The sequence below is a fragment of the Callorhinus ursinus genome, unplaced genomic scaffold (assembly GCF_003265705.2).
Source record: "Callorhinus ursinus isolate GAN/ISIS: 27379988/994484 unplaced genomic scaffold, GSC_fseal_2.0 scaffold30, whole genome shotgun sequence".
In the NCBI taxonomy this organism is placed as follows: Eukaryota; Metazoa; Chordata; class Mammalia; order Carnivora; family Otariidae; genus Callorhinus; species Callorhinus ursinus.
Window position 1 is genome coordinate 8,203,525 of NW_027397092.1, and position 26,863 is coordinate 8,230,387.

The window sequence follows — 26,863 nt, forward strand, 5'->3', positions numbered from 1 at the left end:
GCGGGGCTCTATCCCAGGACCCTGGGATCATGACCTGAGCCAAAGGCAGACGCTTAATGACTGAGCCATCCAGGCGCCCCCCAAGTGTAACAGTTTTAAACCAAGCTTATATTGGGACAGTAAAACACTTGATAAATATTTTTTCTTAAGAAGGATTGAAATTCTGAGCTTTGAAAGAAGACTTAGAGTTCTATAGTCTTTAAGAGCTTACTTTCTTCTTGTAGGTGGGCATTTTAAAAATACAGACAGATCCTCTCTAGCACCTGTCAGTAGAACAGAAGAAGCTTCTTTGCCCTCAACAGGAACAACGGGGTGTCTTTTTAGGATCTTAAGTTGTAGAATTAACAAAATGGTCTGCATCCTTTCATGGGCATAGAGCTTGTCCCTCTCTACCTGCTCTCTGCCCATATTTCAAAGCCAAGCAGCCTTCCCTTTCTGAGGTCTAATAAATGTATTGGGAGTATTGGGAGAACACAGGAGGATCTTGGATTTCATCTTCTTGGTCCTATAGAAATATGGAGCCTGACTTATCATGAATGAGGCCAGTAATTTTCAGCCATTCAAGCTTACTCTTTACACCTTTTTGGTTAAAAAAATTGTATCTGCCTACATATCTATATATATAAATGTACATGTACTTGTGTGTATGTATATCTATATAGAGAATGCTTTAAAGTTTTTGATCTTTTGCATGGTTTTTTTGTTGTTAAGAATATGTTTTTTTAAGAAATAAGCCTAGTGCATCATGGTACTTCATGGTGTGTTGGAGAAATAAAGGCAATTAATAGCCTCAGATTCCATTTAGATTTGTAAGAAACCCAATGGTACTCAGGAAGATACTAGAATGTATGGGGTACCAACCATATGCCAGGCTGGGTGCTAAATGCTTTATATACCTTGTCTTATTTATTTACTCCATCACCAGCCCCAAACAGTGGGTATTATCTTCTTTATTTTACATATGAGGAGATTAAGGCTCAAAGTGGATAAGCCACATCTGTAAGGAAGCACAAGTAGCAAGTGGCAGATCTGGATGTCAGGTGTGTCTGACTCTGGATTGGTCTATCTGCCATATCGTGTAGCTTCTACAAAATGGTACTAATTATTTTTTTTAATTTTTTATTGTTATGTTAATCACCATATATTACATAAAATGGTACTAATTATTAAGACTGAGAGTTTCTTTATTTTTTTTAATTTTTTTTAAGATTTTTTTATTTATTTATTGGACAGAGAGAGACACAGAGAGGGAACAGAAGCAGTGGGAGAGGGAGAGGGAGAAGCAGGCTTCCCGCTGAGCAGGGAGCCTGATGTGGGGCTCGATCCCAGGACCCTGAGATCATGACCTGAGCCGAAGGCAGACGCTTAACGACTGAGCTACCCAGGCGCCCCTCTTTATTTTTTTTTAAGATTTTATTTATTTATTTGACAGAGAGAGACACAGTGAGAGAAGGAACACAAGCAGAGAGAGCGGGAGAGGGAGAAGCTCCTTCCCGCTGAGCAAGGAGCCCGATGCGGGGCTCGATCCCAGGATCCTGGGCTCGTGACCTGAGCCGAAGGCAGACGCTTAACAACTGAGCCACCCAGGCACTCCAAGACTGATAGTTTCCTTAGAAAGTGAAATACAAACTAGAAAAAAAAAGACTACCAGTTTCTTTTTAATAAAAGAGTTCTATTTCAAAACTATCTTCATCGCCTTCAGGTCCTCATGAACAGTATTCTTTTGACCAACTACAACAGATTTTCTGTAAGAAACCATCTTATTCTGCAGAATCTGCCTCTGTCATGCCTAACTTACTGATTGTTCTTCCTAACAAAAATAACTCATCTTACGTTTTTTGCAGTAAGACTGCTGAGCTGACCTGAGGTGCAGTCATGTTCATCCCAGTGTGTTGTCCTCCTGTTAATTACTTGCTCACGTGTTCTTTCTCTCTTTCCTTCCTCATTTACATCGTAGATTCAGCCTGTTCTGTTGCCCGGTGCTGTTGAAGACAGTGGGGCTCTAACAGTGAACAAAATAGGTGAGGTGCCTGTCCTTATGGAGCTTGGAATTTAGTGGAAGAACAGACAATAAACCAACCAACGTTGTGTGATTGTGCGTGCGTGCGTGCGTGTGTGTGTGTGTGTGTGTGTGTGTGAGACTGCTAACCTATGGCACACGTGCAAAGCGGAAAAATAAGGCCAGGTCTGGGGATCAAGAATGGGGAGGACTAGAGTCGGTGATTTAGATGGAGTAGTGTGACCCCTCAGATAAAGTGACTGGGAACAGCAGTTGAACAAAATGAGGGGAAAGCTTTCAGGTAGAAGCACTTCAGATCCTAGAGTTGGGAATGTGCTCCATACCTTTGATAGTCAGCAAGGAGGTTGGCACAGCTGGGCCAGGGGGAGGAAGAGGGGTGTGCTAGAGAAATGGGATGGGCTGTGGAGCTGAGGGGTGTGGGGCCTGGTAGTGCGGGGTGAGGACCTGAATTCTAGGAGTGATGGAAATCCACTGGAAACATGTCAGCAGGGGAGTAGTGTGATCTGATAGAGGATTGCCAAGGGCCGCTTTGGCAGAGAAACAGTTGCAGCCATGACTAGATGTTGATAATGACTTCAGCAGGTGACATTCTTGTTTGGATTCCTGCTAAATGCCAGACAGTGGGGCAAATTATTTACATTGATCATCACATTTCATCCTTATGGTAAACCTGTCTGAAAGGTACCTTCAGAAGCTCTGTGTTGTAGCCGAGGAACTTGACATTTAACATTGGGACATGTTAAATAACTTGCCCCAAATCATGGAGTGTTAATAGAGCCCGGTGGAGAGCAAGAGAACAGACAGGATTCAAACCCAGGCAGTTTGATTCAAGACCTAGAACTTTTATTTTTATTTATTTATTTTAAAGATTTCATTTATTTATTTGACAGAGAGAGAGACACAGCGAGAGAGGGAACACAAGCAGGGGGAGTGGGAGAGGGAGAAGCAGGCTTCCCGCTGAGCAGGGACCCCGATGTGGGGCTTGATTTGAGGACCCTGGGATTATGACCTGAGCCGAAGGCAGACGCTTAACAACTGAGCCACCCAGGCACCCAAGATCTAGAACTTTTAACCACTGTGTTACACTGCGAATCTGATGGGCGAAATGATAATGTTAATACTGTAATTTATGCAGATTATGGGCTAACTAGGGGTTTTTTAATGGGTTGGAATCTTTTAGACTTATTCTATGAGAAAATCCTTGCTGAGATTTATACCACTTCAACTATGGACTTTGGAGATGCAATCCATTCATTAATTGGGGAATGCCTGTATTTCCTTACATCTTGGATTCAACATTTTAGAAGAAACAGTGCCAAACTGTGTTTTCTCCAAAAGATGGTCGTAGTGCAGGACCGGAACAACAGGTCATCTGAAGGACAGCTCTAGGAGCTGGAGAAGTTTGATTTGGAAGAGGAAAGCTTTTTAAAATGCAGCAGAGGCTTCTCATTGCTACAATGTTAAAACCATAAACCCCATTATGATCTCAACACCCCTAAATAAGCATCTCTTCCTACGTGATCAGATCCGGTCTTCTGGCTTTAAATTACATTCACACTCTGATGACTTCCAAATTTATATCTCTGAGACCCAGGGTCTACATTCATTGCTGCTCCATATCTTCCCTTGGTGTCTCACACGCATCTCGGACTTACCATGAGCTCCCTTTAACTGCCATAGATTGGTTGATGCCCAGTCTTCCCAGCTCAGCATGGCACCACCATCCATCTGCTTGCTCAGACCCCAGAGCTCACCGTTATATTTGAGTCCTCATTTTGTAAACAGACTCCACTTTCAGTTACCAGGCTGCCCTCTTGTTTCTGCTTTCACTCACCTCTCCGCACCACTACTCAGACCTCTTTAACTAACCCTCCTCCCTCCTGATCGCTCCAGGCTCACAAACATGTCAGGGATTTGCGTGGAGCCCCTCTGCCCACCCCCAGATATTCTCACTTCCTTCAGGCCTATGGAAAGGGAATAATGGACCTCCAAGGATGTCTACATCCTGGTCCCCAGACCTGTCACCTTCTGTGCAGAAGGGGCATCATAGATGTGGTTAAGGTTACGGAGCCTATTTTTGCATTATCTGGCTGTGCCCAGCATCGTCACGTGAGTCCTTAAAAGTGGAAGCAGCAGCAGAAGAGCAGATCAGAGAACACCTGAGAAGGACTGTTGTTGCTGGCTTTGAAGATGGAGAAAGGGGGCCACGAGCCAAAGAATGCAGGCAGCTTCTAGAAGCTGGCAGCTGTGTACTCAGCTCACAGCCAGCAAGGGAACAGGGACCCCAGTCCTGTAACCACAAGGAAGTGGAAACCTTTTCTCCCAGTGAACCCCCAAAGGGAACGCAGCCCCACCAGTACCTTGATTTTAGCCCCATGAGACTTGAAGCAGAGAAGCCAGCCAAGTACACTGGACTTCTCACCCCTACAAATATGAGAGAAGAAATGGAGCGTTGTGTTTGTACAGCAGGAAGAGAAGACTCATACAAGTTCTCTACTCAGATAGGACTTTATCTGTAAGACCTTGCCTGACCACCCCGCATAACAGCCATTCATGCTCTCTCCTCCAGGCCCTCTCTGTCCTCATTACCTGGATCTGTTTTCCTTGGTAGCATTTACCAGCCAATCTGCATTTACCTCTGTGATTGTCTGTGTCCCTCTTCCATTTAAATGTAAATAAGCTTTGTTGGGGATCTTAGGGTCTGTCACTGTTGCGTCTCCAGGGATTAGAACGGAGCCTGACGCATGCTAGGTAATTGTCCTTGTCAAGCCATTGAATGGAGCTCACTGTCTTCTGTCCAGCCTCTAATGGATGCTGACCTTCCATGCTGGCTGCACTGCACTCAACTGCTCCCTCCTGTCACCTGCTGCTTCAGGGCCTTTGCACTTGCTCTGTCTAGTGTGTCCCCTTCCTCTTTGCCTACCTTTACTCTAGGTCTGTTCAGAAACATCAGCTCTTGAAGGAAAGCTTCCCGGATTCCCGAGAGTAAATCCTATTTTCCCTTAATGCACATAGATTTTTAAAAATATATGTTTTATATTGAGTACGGCTCAGAGAGCTTTTTATACTTTGCCTTTATAGTTTGTATCATACATCAGAATTATATATTGTTTTGGCTACTTTATTAATTGCTTTCTTTCTAGTGTTCAGGCACCTGAACTAGGCTAGGATGAGGGGTTTGCTTGCCACCGTTTCTATAGCTAGTTGATGGTGGACTGTGGAACCAGACTATGTGAGTTTATAAATCCATTCCATGGTTTGGTTTCCTTGCATTTTGAGTGGGAATAATAATAGTACCTACCTCACAGGGTTTCTTATAGGTTAAGCCATTTAATAAATGAAAGTGCTTTAGTGCACAGTACATAGGAAGCACTCAAAAATGTTAGGGGCACCTGGCTGGCTCGGTAGAGCATGCAACTCTTAATCTCGGGGTCTCAAACTGGGCATGGAGCCTCCTGAAAATAAAAATAAATTAATAAAAGAGCAACATTTAAAAAAAATGTTAGTTGCTGCTATTGCTATTGTTACTAATACAGAGCATAGCAAAGTACTTGGCATATAGAAGATGTCCAGTAAATATCTGAGGAATTACATAAATGAATTTTGTATGATCTTGATGTTTGTGTTAAAAAATGAGTAATTGTTGGGCACCTGGGTGGCTCAGTTGGTTAAGCGACTGCCTTCGGCTGAGGTCATGATCCTGGAGTCCTGGGATCGAGTCCCGCCTTGGGCTCCCTGCTCAGCGGGGAGTCTGCTTCTCCCTCTGACCCTCTTCCCTCTCGTGCTCTCTCTCTCTCTCATTCTCTCTCTCAAATAAATAAATAAAATCTTTAAAAAAAAAAGACATTTAAAAAAAATGAGTAATTGTCATTTATTACATTTACTCCAGTAGGACTTCAGAAGGCAGAATTAGATACAATTTAGATAAAATTTTTCTAATTATAAGAATAATGTATGTGTGCTCTAATGAAAAAATGTAGATTATAGGGAAAATTATAATAATTTGTAATTCTGTCTCTCAGACATCCATTTGACTGATGTCCTTTGTCATCTGTTATGCGTATTTTATATAGTCAACAGCTTTGTATGGATAAAATATTTTCTCCTGCTTTTTCAATTAGTGTATATTATAAATGCTTCCTTATAACAGTGTTGTAGGTTCTTCTTGGTGATTATTTTCTCCTAAAAAAGAGTCCAGTTTATTTGGGGCATATAATACGTATAATATGAAATAGTTGATAGGAATACATTGGCTGAAATTTAAAGAATATGACTGCACTTTAAATAATAAGATTATGCCATTTAGATGATCTGTTTAAGGGGAAGGTATGGAAGACAGTGATGCCTAAAGCTGCAGAAGGCTCTGGAGTAGAGGCTGGATGGACCCTAGGATGGGACTCCTGGGCCTGGAAAGGCTCACTTGTGAGTGGAAGCACTAGGGTAGGTGAGCATGCTCTGTGCAATTGGTGCCTCGATTAGGGAGGACCTAGGATGGAGTTGTCTGTGATTGGCTACAGGACAGCTTTGGAACACAAGATGGGTTGATGGGTTGGGGCAGATTGTGGAGGATTTTGGAGGCAGATGGAAGAGTTGCTTCTTTTTGTAGAAGCTATGAGCTTGTGATAAGGAGATGCCATTTATAGATAGATAATTTGAGGGAAATATGATGGATTCTTTTTGCTCTTCTATATATGACAAGCTGTTTCAACCACAAGTCTCTTCCTCTGGCAACCCGTGAAGAAGGCGGTCCTCAAATGCTCATGAAGACCATTCTGTGCTTCCTGCTGGACACTTTGTTGCCCCACTTCATAATTAGCAATCATTCCTTCCATTTCCAAGCATCTCAGAAAGCACCAAGACATTTATTATCCCACAAACTAATACAGTGTGACATCCTTTTATTATTCTTATTTTATTAATGGAGATATTATGGCTCCAGGATATTTAGAGATTTGCCCAAGTAGTGCAGATAAAATTTATCTCTTTTCCTTCTTTCAAAGCAGGATATAAGAGAGAATAATAGAGCTTATAAAGCATCTATCTTTCGGAATGCTTGTTTAACATAATATTTGATGTATTGTCACGACAGTTCAGGTAAGCAAAGAACCATCACTATTCACTTTCTACAGAAAGTCTAAGTCAAAGTTATATGATATCAAAACTAATGAAAAACTATGTTAGCCAATCAACATGTATGACCTGGTGTATTTGAGTGCATTTTTCCCCTCACCCTGAAGTGATTGATTGGATTTGTGTCATACAGATACAGCTTAAGAGGAAAAGAAAACTGAAGACTTCATAATCAAATAATCAGTCAGCTGCAGCTAAAATTAGTCAGTACTAGGGTTTAGACTGAAAACCTGTAATTCTATAAATATCACTAAACTCAAAAAAAATTTTCCCTTTATAACCAGAGAGATTTAAAACTAAAACATTTAGCAGAGACAATGTCATTATTAGGATATTTGAAAGCAATATATATACACATGGAAAAACTTCCCATACTACATAAACATGTAAAAGGAAAGACAACATGTATCTAACACCTTCTAGAGCCACAAGTTAGTTAAATCGTTGCTTATTTGTTTTAAGCACCCAGACTCTAAATAGTATATCCAAAGCTCTGTTTTTTGATGTCTCAGTCTTGGAAAATCTTTAGTGTCCCTCCACTTTGAAATGCAAACTGAGTTTACACACCCCTGTATTATCTCCCCTCCCTACTCAGTTCCCACTATGTATTGATTTCAGTTTCATCAGTAAAAATGAACATCATGACTTTATTACATTGTAACTTGAAGCACTTCCCTCACCAATTTTTCGCAGTATCCTTTGACTACCAGTTATATAAGATGAAAACAATTTGTACCCCATTTGCTTTCTTTCCCCATTCACCTCCTGTTTTCTGCTAGTTACATCATTACCTTTTATATTGACAAAAAAATGTTTACAATCTGTTCTATGAAAAGAATTGTGTTATGTTGTATAGGTTGATTCTAAAAACTGAGTACAATAGTTGGTGTTCCCAATATTATATGTGTTTGTATGTATGTTTATGATATTTTCACTTGTGTAATCAAGTGGAGGATGAAATGTCCCCTTATAAATTATAAAATCTGCTCAGTGGAGACTGTTCCCAGCATTATCTCAAACAGCCACTCTTCTCTGGGCTGTACCAAATCTTGTTACATTTATTTTGCTTTATATTTGGAATTGTATACTGGAATTGTATTTGGAATTGTATCCATTTTGTTTGGTTGGTTTTCTTGGAATTTTTAAGCGGCTTTTTATTTTTTTCCTTCACAGAGGTGAACATCTTGACACCATCACTAGAGGCTTATTATCTATAATTGATATTAATCATACCCATTTTCTTCGGCATGCTTCTTGGAACCCTCTGGCTTCTTACTCTAATTTGAATATTTTTCAGGCTACCAAGCTGCCATTTTAGGATTTTTCCAGCATTTTCATTCTAGGTTAGGGGCACAGTTTTTTGGCTTCTCCTTTAAATTCCATTTTTAAGAAGTAACTTCAAAGAAAATGTCATCAGAGTCTACATAATCTATAAAATGTTCCTGTGTATCTGAAAAGAGCACTTTACCTTCTCTTTGTGGAAAATTTGCCTGGGTGTGGAATTCTGTGTTAGAGATCATTTACCATCAAACCTTGAAGGCATATGAAACTAAAATTTCAAACCAGGTTTTCTGTGGATTTCTGGAGACTCTTATTTGTCTGTGTACCAAATACTTCAGCCACAAGTGCTTTCTGTGTAGACTCGAGCAACAGAGTAGCCTGTGAGGAAGCTGTGTCCATGTGATCATGGAACCCTTGTGTGCTTCCTGCTGGGGGATGTCCTCAGCCTCCTCCTGATAGTAGGCACTGGATAATGTTGCCTGCCTCTGTATTCATTTTCCGTGTCCCCGCAAAATAGTCTTTAATGGTGACAAAAACAATGGCTAGCCTTTTGTATTATTTTTAATATACTTTTTGATATATACTTTAGTATATATTTATATATATTTATTATTTTATTGTATATCATATTTTAGATATCAAATATAAATTATACATTTAAAATATTAAAATATATTAAATATATTTAAAACTATATAAAGCATAAATATATAAAAATAAGTATATATATTAAATATATACAAATATGTTACTTTTAAATATTTTTGAGTTCTTTGTTGTGCTTCATCTATCCATTGACAATAATTCTACATCTTCAGTAATTTTTTGCAAAAAGTTTGTGGGGGGTTGGGGTGTCTGGGTGGCTCAGTTGGGTAAGCAGCCAACTCTTGGTTTTGGCTCAGGTCATGATCTCAGGGTTCTGGGACCGAGCCCCAGGTCCCTCAGCAGGGAGTCTGCTCAAGGATCCTCCCTCTCCTTCTGCCCCTCTCCCCACTCGAATGGACCATGCGTGTGCGCTCTCTCTCTCAAATAAGTAAATTAAAAATCTTAAAAAAAAAAAAAAGTACGTGTGGGTTATTCATTTTCTGAGTTTGCCCACAGCCAAGGTGGCCTTTTTGTGCCTTTCCATGTGCATAATAACTTGGATGATTATGAAATAATTCTCTAATAAAACTTTGCTGACACTGGTCCACATTTTGTAGGGGAGGCATTTAGGGTGGCAGAGAAAAAGTTTGGGGTCATCTTAATCTTTGTTCCTGCTTTTTTTATCTGTATTTTGCCAGTGTTTTTTTTTTTTCTTCATTATTGTAATTAAAAAAAAAAAAACCCAGAGTAGGTAGATACCTTATTTTTCCCTGTGATACGGTAAATACTTTTGATCTTCCCAGCTTAGGAAACTTAGATTTCTTTTGTCTTTGGTATTTACTCTTGTTCTAAGTTTGTTTTCTTATTATTTTTTGTTTTTTCATCAGAGATTTTTCTTACTTGGGGGGTCACCCCAAAAGATGTCATGAATTTTCTTTGCAAAGAAGCATTTTAAAAAAATAAACACATTTATTCATGCCCAGTTCTTACAGAGATGTTCTCTAGTGGCAATTACTTATAGAACTGTTCTTTTTCCTTAAGCAGTGGTTTATTTGAAACAGTTTACCTTTTTCTTAAAAACATTTTAAAATTCATGAAATTTACATGTTTTCTAAGGCATGAAGAAAGCTATTAGCAGTTTCTCTGCAACCAAATATAATAAAATTAATAATGTCTCTCAGTTGATCAATGTGGCATCTTGGATTAGAGGAAATATGATTTAAGGCTCAGAATAAGAACAAATTAAATTTTTACACTGGTTTTATTGAACTGTATACCTAGTCATTGAATATCATAATAATTTATAATTAGAGGGTTTCTGACGATCTTTCCCTCATAAAAGAACTGTCATGTGAATTCATACCTGCTAAGAGCCTGGCCCACAATAGGCACACAGTAAATGGGTCTTTTAGAGGTATAACTTTTTGTAAGTGAAATAACAACCTTTTAAATTTTATTTTATCTTTCTTGCTTATTCCTAGTCAAGAAAGAGACTATTTCAAGGGCGCCTGGGTGGCTCAGTTGGTTAAGCGACTGCCTTCGGCTCAGGTCATGATCCTGGAGTCCCAGGATCGAGTCCCGCATCGGGCTCCCTGCTCGGCAGGGAGTCTGCTTCTCCCTCTGACCCTATTCCCTCTGATGTGCTCTCTCTCTCCCATTCTCTCTCTCTCAAATAAATAAATAAAATCAAAAAAAAAAAAAAAGAAAGAAAGAAAGAGACTATTTCAAGCCCAGAGTTAATATTTGGGGCATGTTGTTCTAAATGAGCAAGTATGAAAACATACATAAGAAGAGTCATATTTGAAGCTGGTAGTTGTCCTTTGTGTATGTCTCATGTTCTCAGCATAACAATTTTGTGACCCAAACCACTTGGAGCACTGGACTTTAAGCTTGCTTTATTTATTTATCTATCTATTTATTTATTTATTTTGTATGTGCTTTTTAAAAAGATTTTATTTATTTTTTTGACAGAGAGAGAGAGCATGAGCACAAGCTGGGGGAGTGGCAGACAGGGAGAGGGAGAAGCAGACTCCCCGCTGAGCAAGATCAACATGGGACTCGATCCCAAGGACGCTGGGATCATGACCTGAGCCAAAGGCAGATTCTTAACTGACTGAGCCACCCAGGCACCCCAAGCTTTACTTGTATATAGAATCTCCACTGTAGTTGGAAGGCATTTAAATTATTTATTAGATATTTTTAGCCTGTTAAAGGAAAAACTTTGTTTTTGCTTTGATTAGAAGTGAATAACTTTGTGAAGTATGAGCTTCTGAAGTCAGGAGGCCATTCAACTTAGAATATGGGTTAAGTCCTTCTTTAGCTTAAGTTTATTTCTTAAAATATATCCATGGAAAATTGGGTGTAGACCCAAATTTTGAAATATTTTATCATGGACTTCCAGTTTAATTGCAGAGATACTATCACAAAGGAAAAAAATCGGCTCGAACATGTAATCAAAACTGCACTTAGGAATGGAAATCTTGTCTTTAACATATCTGTTTTCCTTTTCAACTTAAATTTAATGACTTAATAATGTTCCCAGGACTATGGCTAGAATTTAGTCACATGAATAATATAATTTGTGATGTGTGTGTGTGTGTGGTTTTTTTTTTTTTTTTTTAAGCAAACCTAAATGGAAGCCTTAATCTGTCTTTTTAGTTACGTGAAGCCTTCCTTGCTTTATACAGAGGGATTTCTGGAAATCTTTGAGGACAAGCCTTATCTCCAAGAATAGATGGTGAGACAGGGAGGTGGGACCTCTGTGTGATTTTATATGAGATAGTCGGAATGGAAACTTACGCCACTGTACACACTGGTTAAAATACATCCAATTAATTCTCATTTCGCTTATCAGCTTCCAAAGTGACTAATATCAAGTGTTGGTTAGGATGGGCCAGGCATTCCATATCCTGTTAGCTGTTGTGTAACTTTGTAGATTTGAGTGGGGGTAAATTTGGCAAAGTTTTTGGTAATTTATCGTGTGTGTGTGTAAGTAATTACATTTACAGCAACAATAAAATACATAAACATATACAGTTGGCCATGGAACAGTGTGTATTTGAACTGTGTGGGTCCACTTCTTTTTTTTTTTTAAAGATTTTATTTATTTGAGAGAGAGAAAGAGAGAGAGAGAGCACATGAGAGGGGGAGGGTCAGAGGGAGAAGCAGACTCCCCACTGAGCAGGGAGCCCGATGCGGGATTCGATCCCGGAACTCCAGGATCATGACCTGAGCCAAAGGCAGTCACTTAACCAACTGAGCCACCCAGGCGCCCTGTGTGGGTCCACTTCTATGTGGATTTTTTTCAATAAATATAGTATAGTACTGTAAATGTATTTGTTCTTTTTGATTTTTTTCCTTTTTTAAAAAGATTTTATTTTATTTATTTGACAGAGAGAGCACAAGCAGGGGGAGCAGCAGGCAGAGGGAGAGGGAGAAGCAGGCTCCCCACTGAGCAGGGAGCCCGATGCGGGACTCGATCCCAGGACTCTGGGATCATGACCTGAGCCAAAGGCAGACACTTAACCGACTGAGCCACCCAGGAGCCCCTCTTTATGATTTTCTTAACATATTCTTCTCTCCAGCTTACTTTATTGTAAGAATACAGTATACAATACATGTAACATATAAATAGTGTTAATCAACTGTTTATGCTATTAGGAAGGCTTCCAGTCAACTGTAGACTATTGGTAGTTAAGTTTTTGGGGAGTCAAAAGTTATACATGGGTTTTCGATTGCATGGGGGGTTGGTACCCCTAACCCCTGTATTGTTCATGCATCAACTATATAAACATACACATATACATACATATATAAACATATACTTATATATGTATATAAACATACATGAATATGTATGGTACAAAATAGTACAGTGACTTAATATCTCCCTTAGTGTCCTGATTAAATAAAGTATGGTAACAATTATACATAGTAGTACTAGGTAGCCATTAAAGAGTTAGGCATTGCAAAATGCGCTGATAAGATGTTCAACATGTACTAAATAAATAAAATAAGGTAAAAAAATTTGTAGAAGAAGTGAGGTATTAGGACTGTATGATGTGGCTACAGTTGTGTAAGAAAGTAACAAATTCTGTATACATGTGTACATACAGAGCTTATATGCATGGGGACAGTTCGTGAAAGGATATTTAAGATCCTTCTTGAGTTGGCACGGACTTATACAAGTCTCTTATATAAGAAACTTATACTTTTAAGTTTACAGTCTTTGGAATTTTTGAAACGTTTTTTGATGAGTACATACTATTTTTTTTTTTTTAAGCGAAAACCATACAAGCTAACATTTGGAACCACAGTATAAGGAGTTTGAGGGGGCAGTGTGGGCACAGATCCTGACAGGAGGAGGTAATATAAAAAAGTACCCTTCTACTCTACAAAGTTGTATGCTTTTTATAGAGATCAGTGGTCTGGTTCCATTGAAAGGAGCACAGCCTCCAAAGAGTTGAGGGTAAAGACCTCATGACACCACAAGCCCTGTCCTTGCCAAGTGTCTTATGCTCCTGAGAAGCCCATCTAGGGGACAGAACCTCCAGGGAGAAATGAATGGAAGGTGTTGTCCTTACTCCAGAACATTTCCCCCAAGAAATGGGGCTATCTAAAGAAATCTCTCTGTTCATTGGGAGTCAGTCAGTATTGTGCAGGGGTTAGAAGGGCAGGTTCAGGACCAGGTTGCTGGGTTCAAAATGCAGCTCTACTATGGTCAAGTTACTTAATCTTTGCCTCAGTTTCCTGACCTGTAAAATGGAGATAATGCTACCTATTTCATTTGGGGTGGTGAGAACTAAATGAGTGGTTATTATGAGCAAAGAGCTCGGAGCAGTGCCTGCACATAAAAAGTGCTAGAAAAATCCTTGTTGTCACTCTTGTTATTGCTATTTGACTGGGGAGAAGTACTGAAATGCTTTAAAAATAATGATTAAAACTTTGGCCTTAACTCGTACATTTTATTTTATACATGCTACTTTACATAGAAGATATTACTATGACAGTAAAACATAAGTGGAATATATATGCATTTAATCACTCTTATATGCTTGGTTATTTATGGAAATATTGAAGAAATATGGTATCCAACTTACCATATTGGATATGTTGTCTGAGCAGGGAGCCCGATGCGGGACTCGATCCCGGAACTCCAGGATCATGGAGTTTCTACTTGATGTCTCTTTTTTTCTTTTCTACTTGATGTCTCTTTTTTTCCCATGGCTGCTTTTCAGATTTTCTCTTTCTTACTGGTTTTAAAGAATTTAGTTATGATTTGCCTTGGATTTTTTTTCCCCCCATGTTTCTTGTATTTGGATCCATTGGTCTTTTTAGATCTGTGGGGTTATGGTTTCCATCAAATTTGGAAACATTTTGGTCATGATTTCTTTAACTATATTTGTCTTTTCTGCCAGCCCCAGTCTCCTATCTCTGCTCTCCAGTGGGGACTCCAATGATACATATATTCTTCTCTTTCAAGTTGTCCCATAGTTTACTGATGCTCTGTTTAGCTATTTTTTAGCTTTTTTTTCCCTTTCTTTCATTTGGGACAGTTTCTGTTGCTGGGTCTTTAAGCTCACCTACCTTTTATCCTGCAGTGTCTAGTCTATTATAAATCCCATCCAGTTTATTTTTGTTTTAATCATAGATGTTGTTGATTTCATCAGTGGGACCCAGACTTGCTGTGTGTCTTTTTAGTATCTCCCATGGTCATCGTCACCCTTTCCTCTGGATTTTTAAATATAAGAACCTGCCTTATAATAGTGATTTTAATGCTTTCATCTACTAATTTTATCATCTGTGTCATTTCTGGATCAGTTTCTATTGATTGGTTTTTCTTCTTATTATGAGTTGTATTTTCCTGTCTCTTTTTGATGGGATGCCAGACCCTGTGAATTTTGTCTTGTTAGGTCCTAGATATTTTTAGATTCCTAAAAATATTCTTAAGCTTTGTCCTGGCATATGGTTAAGTTACTTGGAAACAGTTTATACTCTTTAGGTCTTGTTTTAAGATTTTTTACACTGGACTAAAAGAGCCTTTAGTCTACTGTTAAGTTTGCCCCACTACTGAGGCAAGACATTTCTGAGAACTCTAACTAATGTTTCAGGAATTATGAGGTTTTCTACCCTGGCATTTGGTAACAGGCTCTGTGCCCAGTTATCTGTGAGCTCTGAGCACTCTTCTCTCTAATGTCTTCCTGTCCTTGGGTAAGTTTACCCAACCCCACGTGTTGACAAGCGTTCGGCTGAACGCTGGCGGGAGACCTCTGGTAGGTCACAGGAGTCCTCTCTGTGTGCAGCTCACTCTTGCCCAATACCCTGTCCTTGGAACTGACTTCCCCTCACTTCCCCTCAGGGCTCCGACTGGGTGACCATAGGGCTCACTCTTCTTCATTTCCTCATGTCTGATGTCTTGAGAGCCACCATTCCCACAGATTTCGAGTTGTTTCTGGTGGGAGGGTAAATCTGCTCCCTGATAACGCCATCTTGACCAGACATGGAAATCACCCTGCTCTAGGCTCTAATTTAAAAAAAAAATTTTTTTTTAAAACAGAAATGAAAAAGAAAGTCTTTGTCCACCCACTCCCAATCTGAAACTCCAGAGAAAGCCACATTCAACTTTTTCCTGGTATTTGTGTACAGATGTTGTACCTCTCGCCGCCGCACTGCCTGGGGAGACCTTCTCTGACGCTGTGCTGTCTGAAACCACACCCTCATTCAGCTCTATGTCATTACCCTGCTGCCTTGTTCTCTACAGGACTTTTTTATTTCCTGACTTCATTGTATTCATTCATGTGTTTATAGTTGGCCTCCCTCACCAAATAGGATATATGCACCTGGAAGCCTGAGCTCTTGCCTCTTTTGTTCACTGCTGAATCCCCAGAGCCTAGAGCAAGTCCTGAGTACGTTGTAGTCGCTCAGTAAATATCTGCTAGATAAATAAATGAATGAATGCCAGATACTGTGCTGCATGCTTTCCCAGCATCTTCTTGTGCTATCCCTATCTTAGAGGTAGGTAATAGCTGCTCAGAGTTTGCCAGAAGAACAAAGCAGGAAAAAGATTTTCCAGGGAGCGGGACAACATGTATCAGAAACTCTTAAAAAAAAAAAACTGCTGTGGAATTCAGGAAAAGAAGATTTATTGAATTGGTTCCATTTCTTGCTTCACATTGTCCTGGAAATTCTGATTAACCAACTTCCTTTCCAAGATATTTTCCCAGAATTTAAGTCTGAACAATGTTAAGGTTTATTGTGCATTTTTGAAATGGCAACAGGATAAAAATATTAGCATGAAAATGCACCACGCACGGTGCGTGTGTGTATGTGTACAAACCGCCCCCCTCCCCGCCACCTCCATGAATTGAGTGCCTGAAAAGTAACTGTGGAGCTTGGTAATGGAGCCATCTGGTCGATAGAAGGGATGACATTCCACGAGGCAGCCGCTGTGTAATGTGTCTCATCCCTGGCCTTCAAGAGGGTGACCCGGTAGGTTGAGCCTTTCCGAGTCTTCAGCTTTCTCCTTCTGTGGACTCTGCAGCAAATGTGCCAATTAAAGTGGTGGGTTTTAGGATGTCGCCTCATGTAACTAGACTCGGAACATAACTTCATTTCTTTCCTGCCTTTCAGCAGATGGAAAGTACTTCTGCTCCCACATTGTCCTGATTTAACTCCAGGGCCTGACACTAAAAAGGGACTCTGTGTCCTATTAACCAAGCCCGTGTGTTGAAGCTGAGCTTCTTTTGTTAGTGTTTCTCAGGGTGTTTTCCTCCTCCTATTCCTGGCAGTGTCTTTGAAGGAGAAGAATTTTCTTTTGTGAATTAGTAAACAGAATATTTTTCTAAAAAATAGTATACGTACCTCTGAGACTTTGAAACGTATGGATCTGTTTTTAGAAGAGACTATTTTCACTAATTGACCGAAGAAAAATATTTTTAGGGAGGTTTCTTGAAAAACTAAATGTTAGTATAAGATATTGATTAAACTGGTAAATATTTACCATTTGCTTTAATAAAAGCAGGTTTCTTAAGCTGAATCATACAACACAAGATTTTGTTTCTGATTCAAAGAAGTACAAATCTACAAATACATTTTGTGTTTGATGATACAGTTGTCAAAAAGGTCATACTTACATATGAGGTAGAAATGTAGAGCCGTAGGGGGTCTGTTTTCATAATGACAGTGTGTGCCCATGTGTTTCATGTGCTAACTTTAGTTTTCTTTAAAGTTAGCATGCTTTTAATACTTTCTCGTGTCCTGTGACCTCAACTCTAGTTTTTTCCAAAAGGGCAACTGAAACAAGAAATTAGGCTTACTAACTCATTGAACAGTATTCCATCATCTTGGCATTGTCCACATCTTGCTCAGCGAAACAGGAGTCAAAAACATACTCTTGAAAATAAAACAGATCACCTTCTCTTCCCTTCTTGCTAAGCATCCTGCCCCCACCCCATCTTAACATTGTATTTTCATGAGCATTTCATGATATTTCTCATCCCTTGTTCCCAGTCTTGACCCACTGACCTAAGAACCAAGAAAATGTCATGTTAGTGCTTGCTAATTAGTGCACCCAGAGAGCCTTTTCTTCTGGCCTTTCAACCTTCTGGGGGTGGGAGTGCAAGCTGTCACTGGCATCATGCAGGGAAAATGAGCCTTTACTACATTTTCCTTGTTTTGCAAACAGCAGAATAGGCCCAGCTGAGACTAGAGATGAATATGCAGGTTAGGAAGAAATTAACCTAAAATGCACTGCTGTTTGCCTGATTGTCGTATAGATGACACAGCATGGCCATCATCATAATACCCAGAACAGAATGCTGGGGCCTGCCATCTCTCCCAGGCTCTTGCTGTTGTCAAACACTTTATTTCAATACCATCATGCTCATCTGGTGAAACAATTTTAAAGGAGGAATGTGCTCTGATTAGAAAGTTAAGGAGCCTGTGAATGCGTTTAAGTTTCTGTTGCTTTTAGACACGTTAAGGGGATACTTCAGTTTGTACTAACTAAAGCATTTGGCTTGAGTGCTCATTAATCAGTGCTGTTGGACCAGGGTCTCCTGAGTCTTCTGGGTTTTAGGGGATCAGCTACTGTAATTAAAGGGATGAAATATATCATGGTCACAAACTTACCACATCAGACATTTGAGGGTTTTGAACTGGTGGAATTAATCTTTTTAATTTTTTTTCCTTAGGTATTTAAGATAGAAGTGCTAATGAATGGAAGAAAACATTTTGTTGAAAAAAGGTACAGCGAATTTCATGCCTTGCACAAAAAGGTAACTTTTTTTTTCCTTTTTCCTTATATGGTAGATGCTATAAGGTTAAGACTGCTTTCTCTGTTTTCTGAGAGCATGAATAGTTCTTGGCACAGTAGGATTTCTTTGATCATGAATTAAGTTTTCTTTTAAATTATTCAGTCTCCCGAAGGTGTGCTTTCTGAGGAGGTGGGTTTTCTGTTAAGATCTTTTACATAAATAGATAGGAGGTTGCAAGCTTTTTTGCAGGTGAGAGCTCACAGAGAATCAGACTCAGACCTCACTCTCTCCATAAAATAGACTCAATGTGCTTTACCAAAAGGAGAGAAAGTAGCAGATGATGATTTTACGGGGAGAAATTTATTAAAAGCAACTTACACTTACATGTTCCTGGAAAAGGTAACATACAGCACATGTATTCATGGACTCTTTGGTGAATGGGTATAAGGAAAACATGTATAATTCTTTTAATTCTTTTGAATTGTAAAGGCCACTTGACAAGATGGGTGTTCGAGTTCTTGGGTTCATTTCATTACAAGTCTTAGAGAAAAGACACAAGAATATAGAAGGAATAGCTGAGTTTGGGGAGAAATAGTAAAGAATAGAAGAGTGAATGTTTTTTTTTTTATTTTCTACCAAAATTTAATGTTTTACAGGTTAGGAATTGTTATTGGGGTGCTGACATTACCTTAATAACTAGACGTAGCTTGTGAATATATATACAAGTTTATGTGTATATACACACATACATGAATGTACATAAACGCACGCATAACTGTATGCCCTAATTCATTTTCTTCATTTCTGTCACTTTATTAGGTAAGAAGTTAGGTGGGAAGATACTAAGTAAATATATGAAGAAATATAGTCTGTTCTTTTAATTTCATTAAAGACCTCTTAAATTTTCTGGGAACTGTTAGTACATAAATGACAAGACAGTGTGCTTATTCTGTATTAAAAGTTCTTTAGTGTTTCTTTAAAAATTAAACGTCCCCACTTTTTTTTTTTTTTAGTCAGGAGAATGAAATATTGAGTATAAACTTTAACAGGATATTATGGAGAAATTAGTGAAACTCTTTCCCTCTTTATACTCTTCTCTGACGATGGCAAGGAATAATATACATGTCATTCTGCAGTTAAAATTTTGTTAAGTCCAGATTTGCTTCCAAAAGAAACAGTGCAGGTGGATATGGATTTAGACCAGATGTTGCTGTTAGCCTTTACAAAAGCTCCTACCCGGGGGTCTTAAAAAGAACAAACCTGGAGTCTGGGTCTCGATACCTTCTCGAGGGATTCTGTTTTTGCTTTCTTGTGTTTCAAGGAAACAGATTCTAGGGAGATTTCCGCGGGGTACTTCATGAAATAAATTCCTACACTAAGATTAAAACCAGAACTCCAACCCCTGCTCAGCCTTTCATGAGCTGAGGGTGGACTAGGGGGCCTGTCACATGCAGGCTGCCTTCCTCACCTCCCAGCTCACCATGACCTCGACACAACCTCGCTGTCCCCACCAGATACCCGGGGACCGGCTCCACACCAGGCACAGCAGGTGACTGCCAATTAGGCCCGCCCTGGACCAGAGGTTCCCATGCCTCTCACCCCTGCAGGGGCGTTTCTCCTGCTCTCTAATGTGACTTTATTTTCTCCCCAGTGATGATAGGCAGTTCTCAGATACTCAGAGTCAGAAAAAAGTCCTAGGTTTTCTTGAACTCTTCCCTCAAATTCTGCAGTTCCTGTTAATAATTTTAGCTATTCTGGGGCACCTGGGTGGCTCAGTCGTTGAGCATCTGCCTTCGGCTCAGGTCATGATCCCGGGGTCCTGGGATCCAGCCCCGCATCTGGCTCCCTGCTCCGCGGGAAGCCTGCTTCTCCCTCTCCCACTCCCCCTGCTTGTGTTCCCTCTCTCGCTATGTCTCTCTCTGTCAAATAAATAAATAAAATATGAAAAAAATAATTTTAGCTATTCTTATAATCATATAATCAGGCCTACTAGAGTTGAGGGTAGAAATTGTCAAATTTCTCAGTTTTGCGTGTTTAAAACATCCCGACAGGGACATGGAGAATAAAAATGGCTTCGTGAGGCAGAGTTGTAGTTATGTGTTGACTGACTTCTATATTGTAGCCCAGAGAGCAGCTCCCAAACGTCTGCTTTCCTGGCCCCAGTGCAATTGTATGGGATTTGGCTAAACGATGACTATAGAAGATAGTTAAGTATAAATCATGGTAGGGTGTGAAAAAAGCAGAAGTCTGTCATCTGGACTGTAAAATTGTGTTAAGGATGGAAATCAGCAAAAAATTTACTCAGAGTGAACGAGTTTTATTGATTGCTCCTGCAGTGTTGTAGAACTTGACCGTTTTAAGACCATTTGGATACCCCCGTTTCCATATTGGAATTATGTGATATGTTTTGAGTGTTATGTTTTTATGTAAAATATTTTCCTTTTACATTCAGTCAAATCTCTTACTTAATCTTCTTGAAATACTCACCTGTTTCGGCCATGTGTGCAATTTGCCATGTTGTCAGTGTCCTGGTTTTTCTGACATTTTACATTGTATTTCTTACTTGTTAAACGTGTTTGGCCAGTGTCCCCATGTTAATTCTAAGGTGATACACATGAGTTCTTAACCAAGCACTTTGCATCTTTCGAACAATAGGTGCATAGTTCTTCTCCATAGTCTGCAGACAGACAAATATGCCTCCTGGCTTATTGTCAGGCTAATTTTGAGGCAGAAACTAAGACTGTTACCCATTTTACAGTTCTTCTGGTTGTCTAAGGAAAGTTCTTAACGATTATTACTTCTCCCCAATTTTTATAATTGTTGATACTAAAATGCAAAGATAATATCCCAATTGTTTACACATTTCTTAGGATTTCTATTTTTTGTTTATTTTGGTTTTTTTTTTAAGATTTTTATTTTTTATTTATTTGACAGAGAGAGAGAGATAGCAAGAGCAGGAACACAAGCAGGGGGAGTGGGAGAGGGAGAAGCAGGCTCCCCGCTGAGCAGGGAGCCCGGTGCAGGGCTCGATCCCAGGACCCCGGGATCATGACCTGAGCTGAAGGCAGACGCTTAACGACTGAGCCACCCAGGCGCCCCAAATTTCTTTCTATTTTTTGGGAACAGTCAAGAGGTGTTTTCTTTTTTTCCCTTCCATTAAATTCCTATTTTCCTCCTTTTCTTGAAATTTTTTTAAGATTTTATTTTTAAGCAATCTCTACACCCAACCCAGGGCTCGAAGTTGCAACCCTGAGATTAAGAGTCGATTACTCCACCAACTGAGCCAGCCAGATGCCCCTCTTTTCTTGAATTTTTTTAGTAAAGCGAATGCTTCTATGCTAACCATGTTCCTGCATGGTAGTAATTCTGGTGTAGAAGTTCTGTGTGTAGGCTTTAGAAGCAGAATATTCCCGAGCCTGCCTTTACCTCTGCGTGGCTCTTAAGTCCTGGGAGCAAGTCACATGATCTTTCTGTGTCTCAGGTTCCCCATTTGTAGGATAGGAATAACGACAGTACTAACTTCATAGGATTATTTTATGAACTAAATGAAATTGTGTGCATCCCATGGTAAATTTACAATTATTTTTTGAAGATATTTATTTGAGAGAAAGCGAGAGTGAGAGAGCACAAGCAGGGGGAGCGGCAGAGGGCGAGGGAAAAGCAGGGTCCCCGTTGAGCAGGGAGCCTGATGCGGGTCTCCATTCCAGGACCTGTAGATCATGACCTGAGCCGAAGGCAGACACTTAACCGACTGAGCCACCCAGGCTCCGTGGTAAATTTCCAATTATTGATCTAATCTTTTAGATCTATTCTTTTAGATCTAATTAGATCTAATCTTTTCTGTACTCAAGATGGTTTCCTTATACTAAATTATAAAAAGAAGCACTCTCTCTCGAAGCGTTTGGATGTTTTTACAGCCCCTGATGTATGTTGCCAAGTTATGTTATGGTTATAATGGATATAAAATGCAACCAGCACATTTGAAAGTATCACAAAATCTTTTTTTTTAAATTTTTTATTGTTATGTTAATCACCATATATTACATCATTAGTTTTTGGTGCAGTGTTCCATGATTCATTGTTTGTTCATAACACCCAGTGCTCCACGCAGAACGTGCCCTCCTCAATACCCATCACCAGGCTAACCCATCCCCCTCCTCCCTCCCCTCTAGAACCCTCAGTTTGTTTTTCAGAGTCCATCGTCTCTCATGGTTCGTCTCCCCCTCTGACATACTCCCCTTTTCTTCCTCTCCTGTTATCTTCTTTTTCTTTTTTCTTAAAATATGTTGCGTTATTTGTTTCAGAAGTACAGATCTGTGATTCAACAGTCTTGCACACTTCACAGCGCTCACCGTAGCACATACCCTCCCCAATGTCTATCACCCAGCCACCCCATCCCTCCCTCCCTCCACCACTCCAGTAACACTCAGTTTGTTTCCTGAGATTAAGAATTCCTCATATCAGTGAGGTCATGTGGAAAGTATCACAAAATCTTAACAGGTTTGAATATTACCCCCCCCAATTATATTTGTTTACTTAGTAAACAACGTATGTGGCCTTGCTGCTGTTTTCATTGGTAGGTCTTCAGTTTGTTTAGGAGTTGTACTCCCCCTTTTGGAATTGTCTTTCTGCTGTGGTCTCATTTGTTTTTGCCCATTGGTTTGCTTGGCCTGTTCATAAAATATTAGCCATTTGCTGAAAGTATTTTTCACACAGGACCTTTTGGCTATGATACTTATTTTAATTTACAAAAGCTTTAAATTGGTATGTTATCTGTTAGGTCAGTTTTCCCTCCTTCAGATTTTGGGTCACATCAGTCATTTCTCCCAGAGCTATGAGGAGTATTTGATTCCATTTTCTTTTAGCTTTTCCTGATGTGTGCGTTCCATAGTGCGCACTTTGGACCCCCAGAATCAGCACAGTGTTGACTGAGATGCAGATTCTGGGTGCTACCCAGCCACGCTGAAGCAGAATCTCTGTGATGGAGCCCAGTCATCTGCCTGTTCAACTAGCATCCCACATGATGAGGCATCCCAGTGCCTCTTGAAGTTTGACAGGTCCTATTGTGTGGTTCTCTTTTTAGATGCATCTCTTCGACAGCCCTTCCCACCCGCCCTCTCCCCGTCACAGGCACTGAAGCCACAAGGTTTGAAACCTTGAGGTGTCTCTCCTGCGTTTCTCTGACCTTCCGTATTTGCAGGGTCATCAAGTCCCATTGGCTGATTCCTCAAAATTTTATACTACGCACCATTTAACTTACCCCTTTCTCCTCTGCCCTCCCCAGCCAGAGTCTTACTATTTTATAAGTATTGCTTTAACTGTTTCTGATCCTTGTCTTCTGATTCATACTTTGCTACGTATCGGTTTCCCTAAAGCACCATTTCCTTCTTCATTCTTTTGCCCAAATACATTGAAATGGGTCCGTATTGTCAACGGTATCATGGACCTTGACCCTCAAGGCCACTAATCTTAGACTCTCTATTAGTTTCCTCTTACTGGTAGGATTTGTCACCACAGACATAGTGGCTTAAAGCAACACACATTTATCTTTTTATTTTTTTTAATTTAACTTAATTTTATTATGTTATGTTAATCACCGTAGATTTCATCATTAGTTTTTGATGTAGTGTTCCACGATTCGTTGTTTGTGCATAACACCCAGTGCTCCACGCAGAACGTGCCCTCCTTAATACCCATCACCAGGCTAACCCATCCGCCCACCCCCCTCCCCTCTAGAACCCTCAGTGTGTTTCTCGGAGTCCATTGTCTCTCATGGTTCGTCTCCCGCTCCGATTTCCGTCCCCCTTCAAGCAACACACATTTATTATATGTCGACAGGGCCATGTTCTTCCTGGGAGGCTTCGGGGGAGAGAATCCATTCCCCTGCCTTTTCCAGCTTCTAGAAGCTGTTCACAGTCTGTGGCTTGTGGCCTCTTCCGTCTCCAAAGCCAGCAGTAAGGCCCCTGCAGGTTCTGTTCCTATCATCATCTCTCTGGCCCCCACAATCCCCTCTCTGAGGGTGACACTTCAGCCTCTCCCTGGAGATTACGTTGGCCGTACCTGCATAATCCCAGATAATGTCTCCATCTCAAGGGACTTGATTTAATCCCACCCTTCAGCCACGTAACATGACACAGTCTCAGGTTCCAAGGATCAGGACGTGGACGTCTTTGGGGAGAACCATTATTGTGTCAGCCACAAACCCATTTTCTGGTCGACCTTATTTCTCACTTTCTCATAAGAAAACAGCAGTGGCCACCAAACCAGTCTCCCCATTCACCCCAGTGTATGAAAATCACTTTTTCTGTCTCTTTGCCATGCCGTATGGCCTCCCCTCTGCGTTCTGATCTTTCCAAACCAAAGTAAAACATTGCACGTTCTCCTTTTCTTGTGTGGGTTTCTTTTATTCCCTCGTGTCTTTGTTCTTGGAATTCCTGTTCCTTTATTTTTATGTGTTTTTTTTAAAGTAATCTCTGTGCCCAACGTGTGCCTTGAACTCACCACCCCAAGATCAAGAGTCGTGTGCTCTACCGACTGAGCCAGCCAGGCACTCCTCCTGTTCCTTTAGAGTAGACGTTTCTACTTAACTTAAAAACATCTAAGACGTCATTAAAATTTAGTTGGCCCTAAGTCTTGTCCCACTAGGAGACACATTTTTTTTATAAAAGGGACAGTATCTTATCTTTTCTATCTTCCTCGCCGCCTGCTAGTGTTGGGCTCTTATTGAGCATTAAATAAGTATTTGGCAAACGGGATGTTTGGAGGACATTATGGAGGAATATTTGGGGTGAAAAAAATGGTGTTTGGGCTCACTGTAATTTCCATCCCAGGTTACACCGGGAAGTCCTTTGTAGCTCTCCAGTCCTAGATGGGAACACCACCACCAACACCACACTGAAACCCAAGCAAGCCTACCCTGCTCTTCTCTGTTCACTTTTCGCATAGTATCCTTTTTAAAAATGAAGTTACACGGTTCCCTCCATGCTGCTCAGGCCCAGACCATGGTGACAGGGAGAGCCTGCAGCTTGCACGTGCTTCCCCTGTGCCCCAGCAGCACCTGCCCGCATCCCCTAGAGACAAGCAAGTTACCACTTTGAATGGTGGTCCTTGAGAACAGCTTTACCTCCTTTACGCCTGCAGTCACGGGAGTGAGTGGGGAGAAAAACCTTCCCTGCATGGCCAGCTGCTGAGTCTATGCCTTCCCAGCTGTTTGCTCTCAGCACCAGCCCAGAGGTTTCATGGAAATAGGGTGCTGGTTCATTACTAAAATTAACTGTCCTCATTCTTGTTATTGCCTCCTTTTGGCTTGAATAAAATATTACATTCTTGTCTTTGAATTAACGAAGTACACATTTCAGAGGAACCCCAAAGCTGCCTTATGGGTTAAACCAGGACTACAGCACCACATGTAGTGTTTCTAGAGGGAAGCCCAGGGATGTAGGGATGCCAAGGTGGAGTGAAAGATTGAATTTTACCCTAAAGGCTCCCCACTTCTTTCCTTAACTTTTTTGTTCCATTTCCGTCTTCTTCTTCATGTGCTCTGGAAAAGTATTTGTATTCCTTTCTGTGGAAAATGGTCACTGTTGGGGCACCTGGGTGGCTCAGTCGGTTGAGCATCCAGCTCTTGGTTTCGGCTCCAGGTCATGATCTCAGAGTCCTGGGATCCAGCCCCTGAGACCGGCTCCAGGCTCAGCAAGGACTCTGCTTGAGATTCCTCTCCCCTCTCTGTCCTTCTACTCATGCACATGCTCTCTCTCTCTCTCTCAAATAAATAAATATATAAATAAAATCTTAAACAAAGAAAACAGGCACTGTCACCAGCGTGTCTATGACATGTCTGTGTGGAGTTCTGAGTTTACTCTTCTCATGGTATAAAGCGGAAAAGGAGGGGGCACTTGGCTAGCTTAGCCTTGGCTCTTGATCTCGGGGTTGTGAGTTCAAGCGTGTAGAGATTACTTGAAAATAAATAAATAAATAAATAAATAAATAAATAAATAAATAAATAAATAAAATATTTTTAAAAAAAATAAAAAGGAAAGGGAGTGATCACTCCAGGAGAAGGGGGCTGTGCTTGCAGTATCGTGGAATCTGGTGGCTACCCGCGTGGATCAGAAAGGCCATGTGGCTGGGTGCAGCATGGCCAGAACAGTTAATCATCTGCTGGAATGGCAGAGGAGTATTTATCTTGTGAGCAGCTGAGCCCTGCTGGAAACATATTGTCTTGGGTTTGTCTCTCCTCATCTAAAGCAATTCATTACTCACCTACAAATGCTGTCACAGATCCCCGCAGCTATGATGATCGGCTTCCTGCACACTTCTGACATAAATAAAAAGGAAAAGTGTTTTCTGTACTGTATCTTCAAGATTTAAAAGAGAGAGAGAGAGACAGATAATGGAGTTGATTTTCTATTTTACAATGTAAGAAACGTCATGATTCGGTAGTTTTAAAGGAAGTTTCTTTAGCTTTAAACTGAAACCGAATAAGCTTATTACCACAGAATAATTTAGCATTTTTTGCTTTGTTCCTGTTTGAGGATTTCCTCAAATGGTGTAGAGGTGAGATATGTATTTATTCCCTTACAGACAGTCATAA

General features: G+C 40.3%; 1 protein-coding gene across 9 annotated transcripts in view; it reads left to right on the plus strand.

Annotated features, from left to right (window-relative positions):
* SNX24 (sorting nexin 24) overlaps positions 1 to 26,863 on the plus strand; it is a 155,283-nt gene that overhangs the window by 63,415 nt on the left and 65,005 nt on the right. For 8 of the 9 annotated variants that reach the window (XR_012374187.1, XM_073878582.1, XM_073878581.1 and 5 more), the window contains one exon: positions 18,208 to 18,291. Coding sequence is in view for 8 of the 9 variants with exons in the window: in XM_073878582.1 (XP_073734683.1) it covers positions 18,208 to 18,291 (84 nt within the window). In the remaining variant the exon portion in view is untranslated. Of the gene's footprint in view, positions 1 to 11,674; positions 11,754 to 18,207; positions 18,292 to 26,863 lie in introns of all 9 variants that reach the window. The other variant, XM_073878583.1, reaches the window with a different exon arrangement.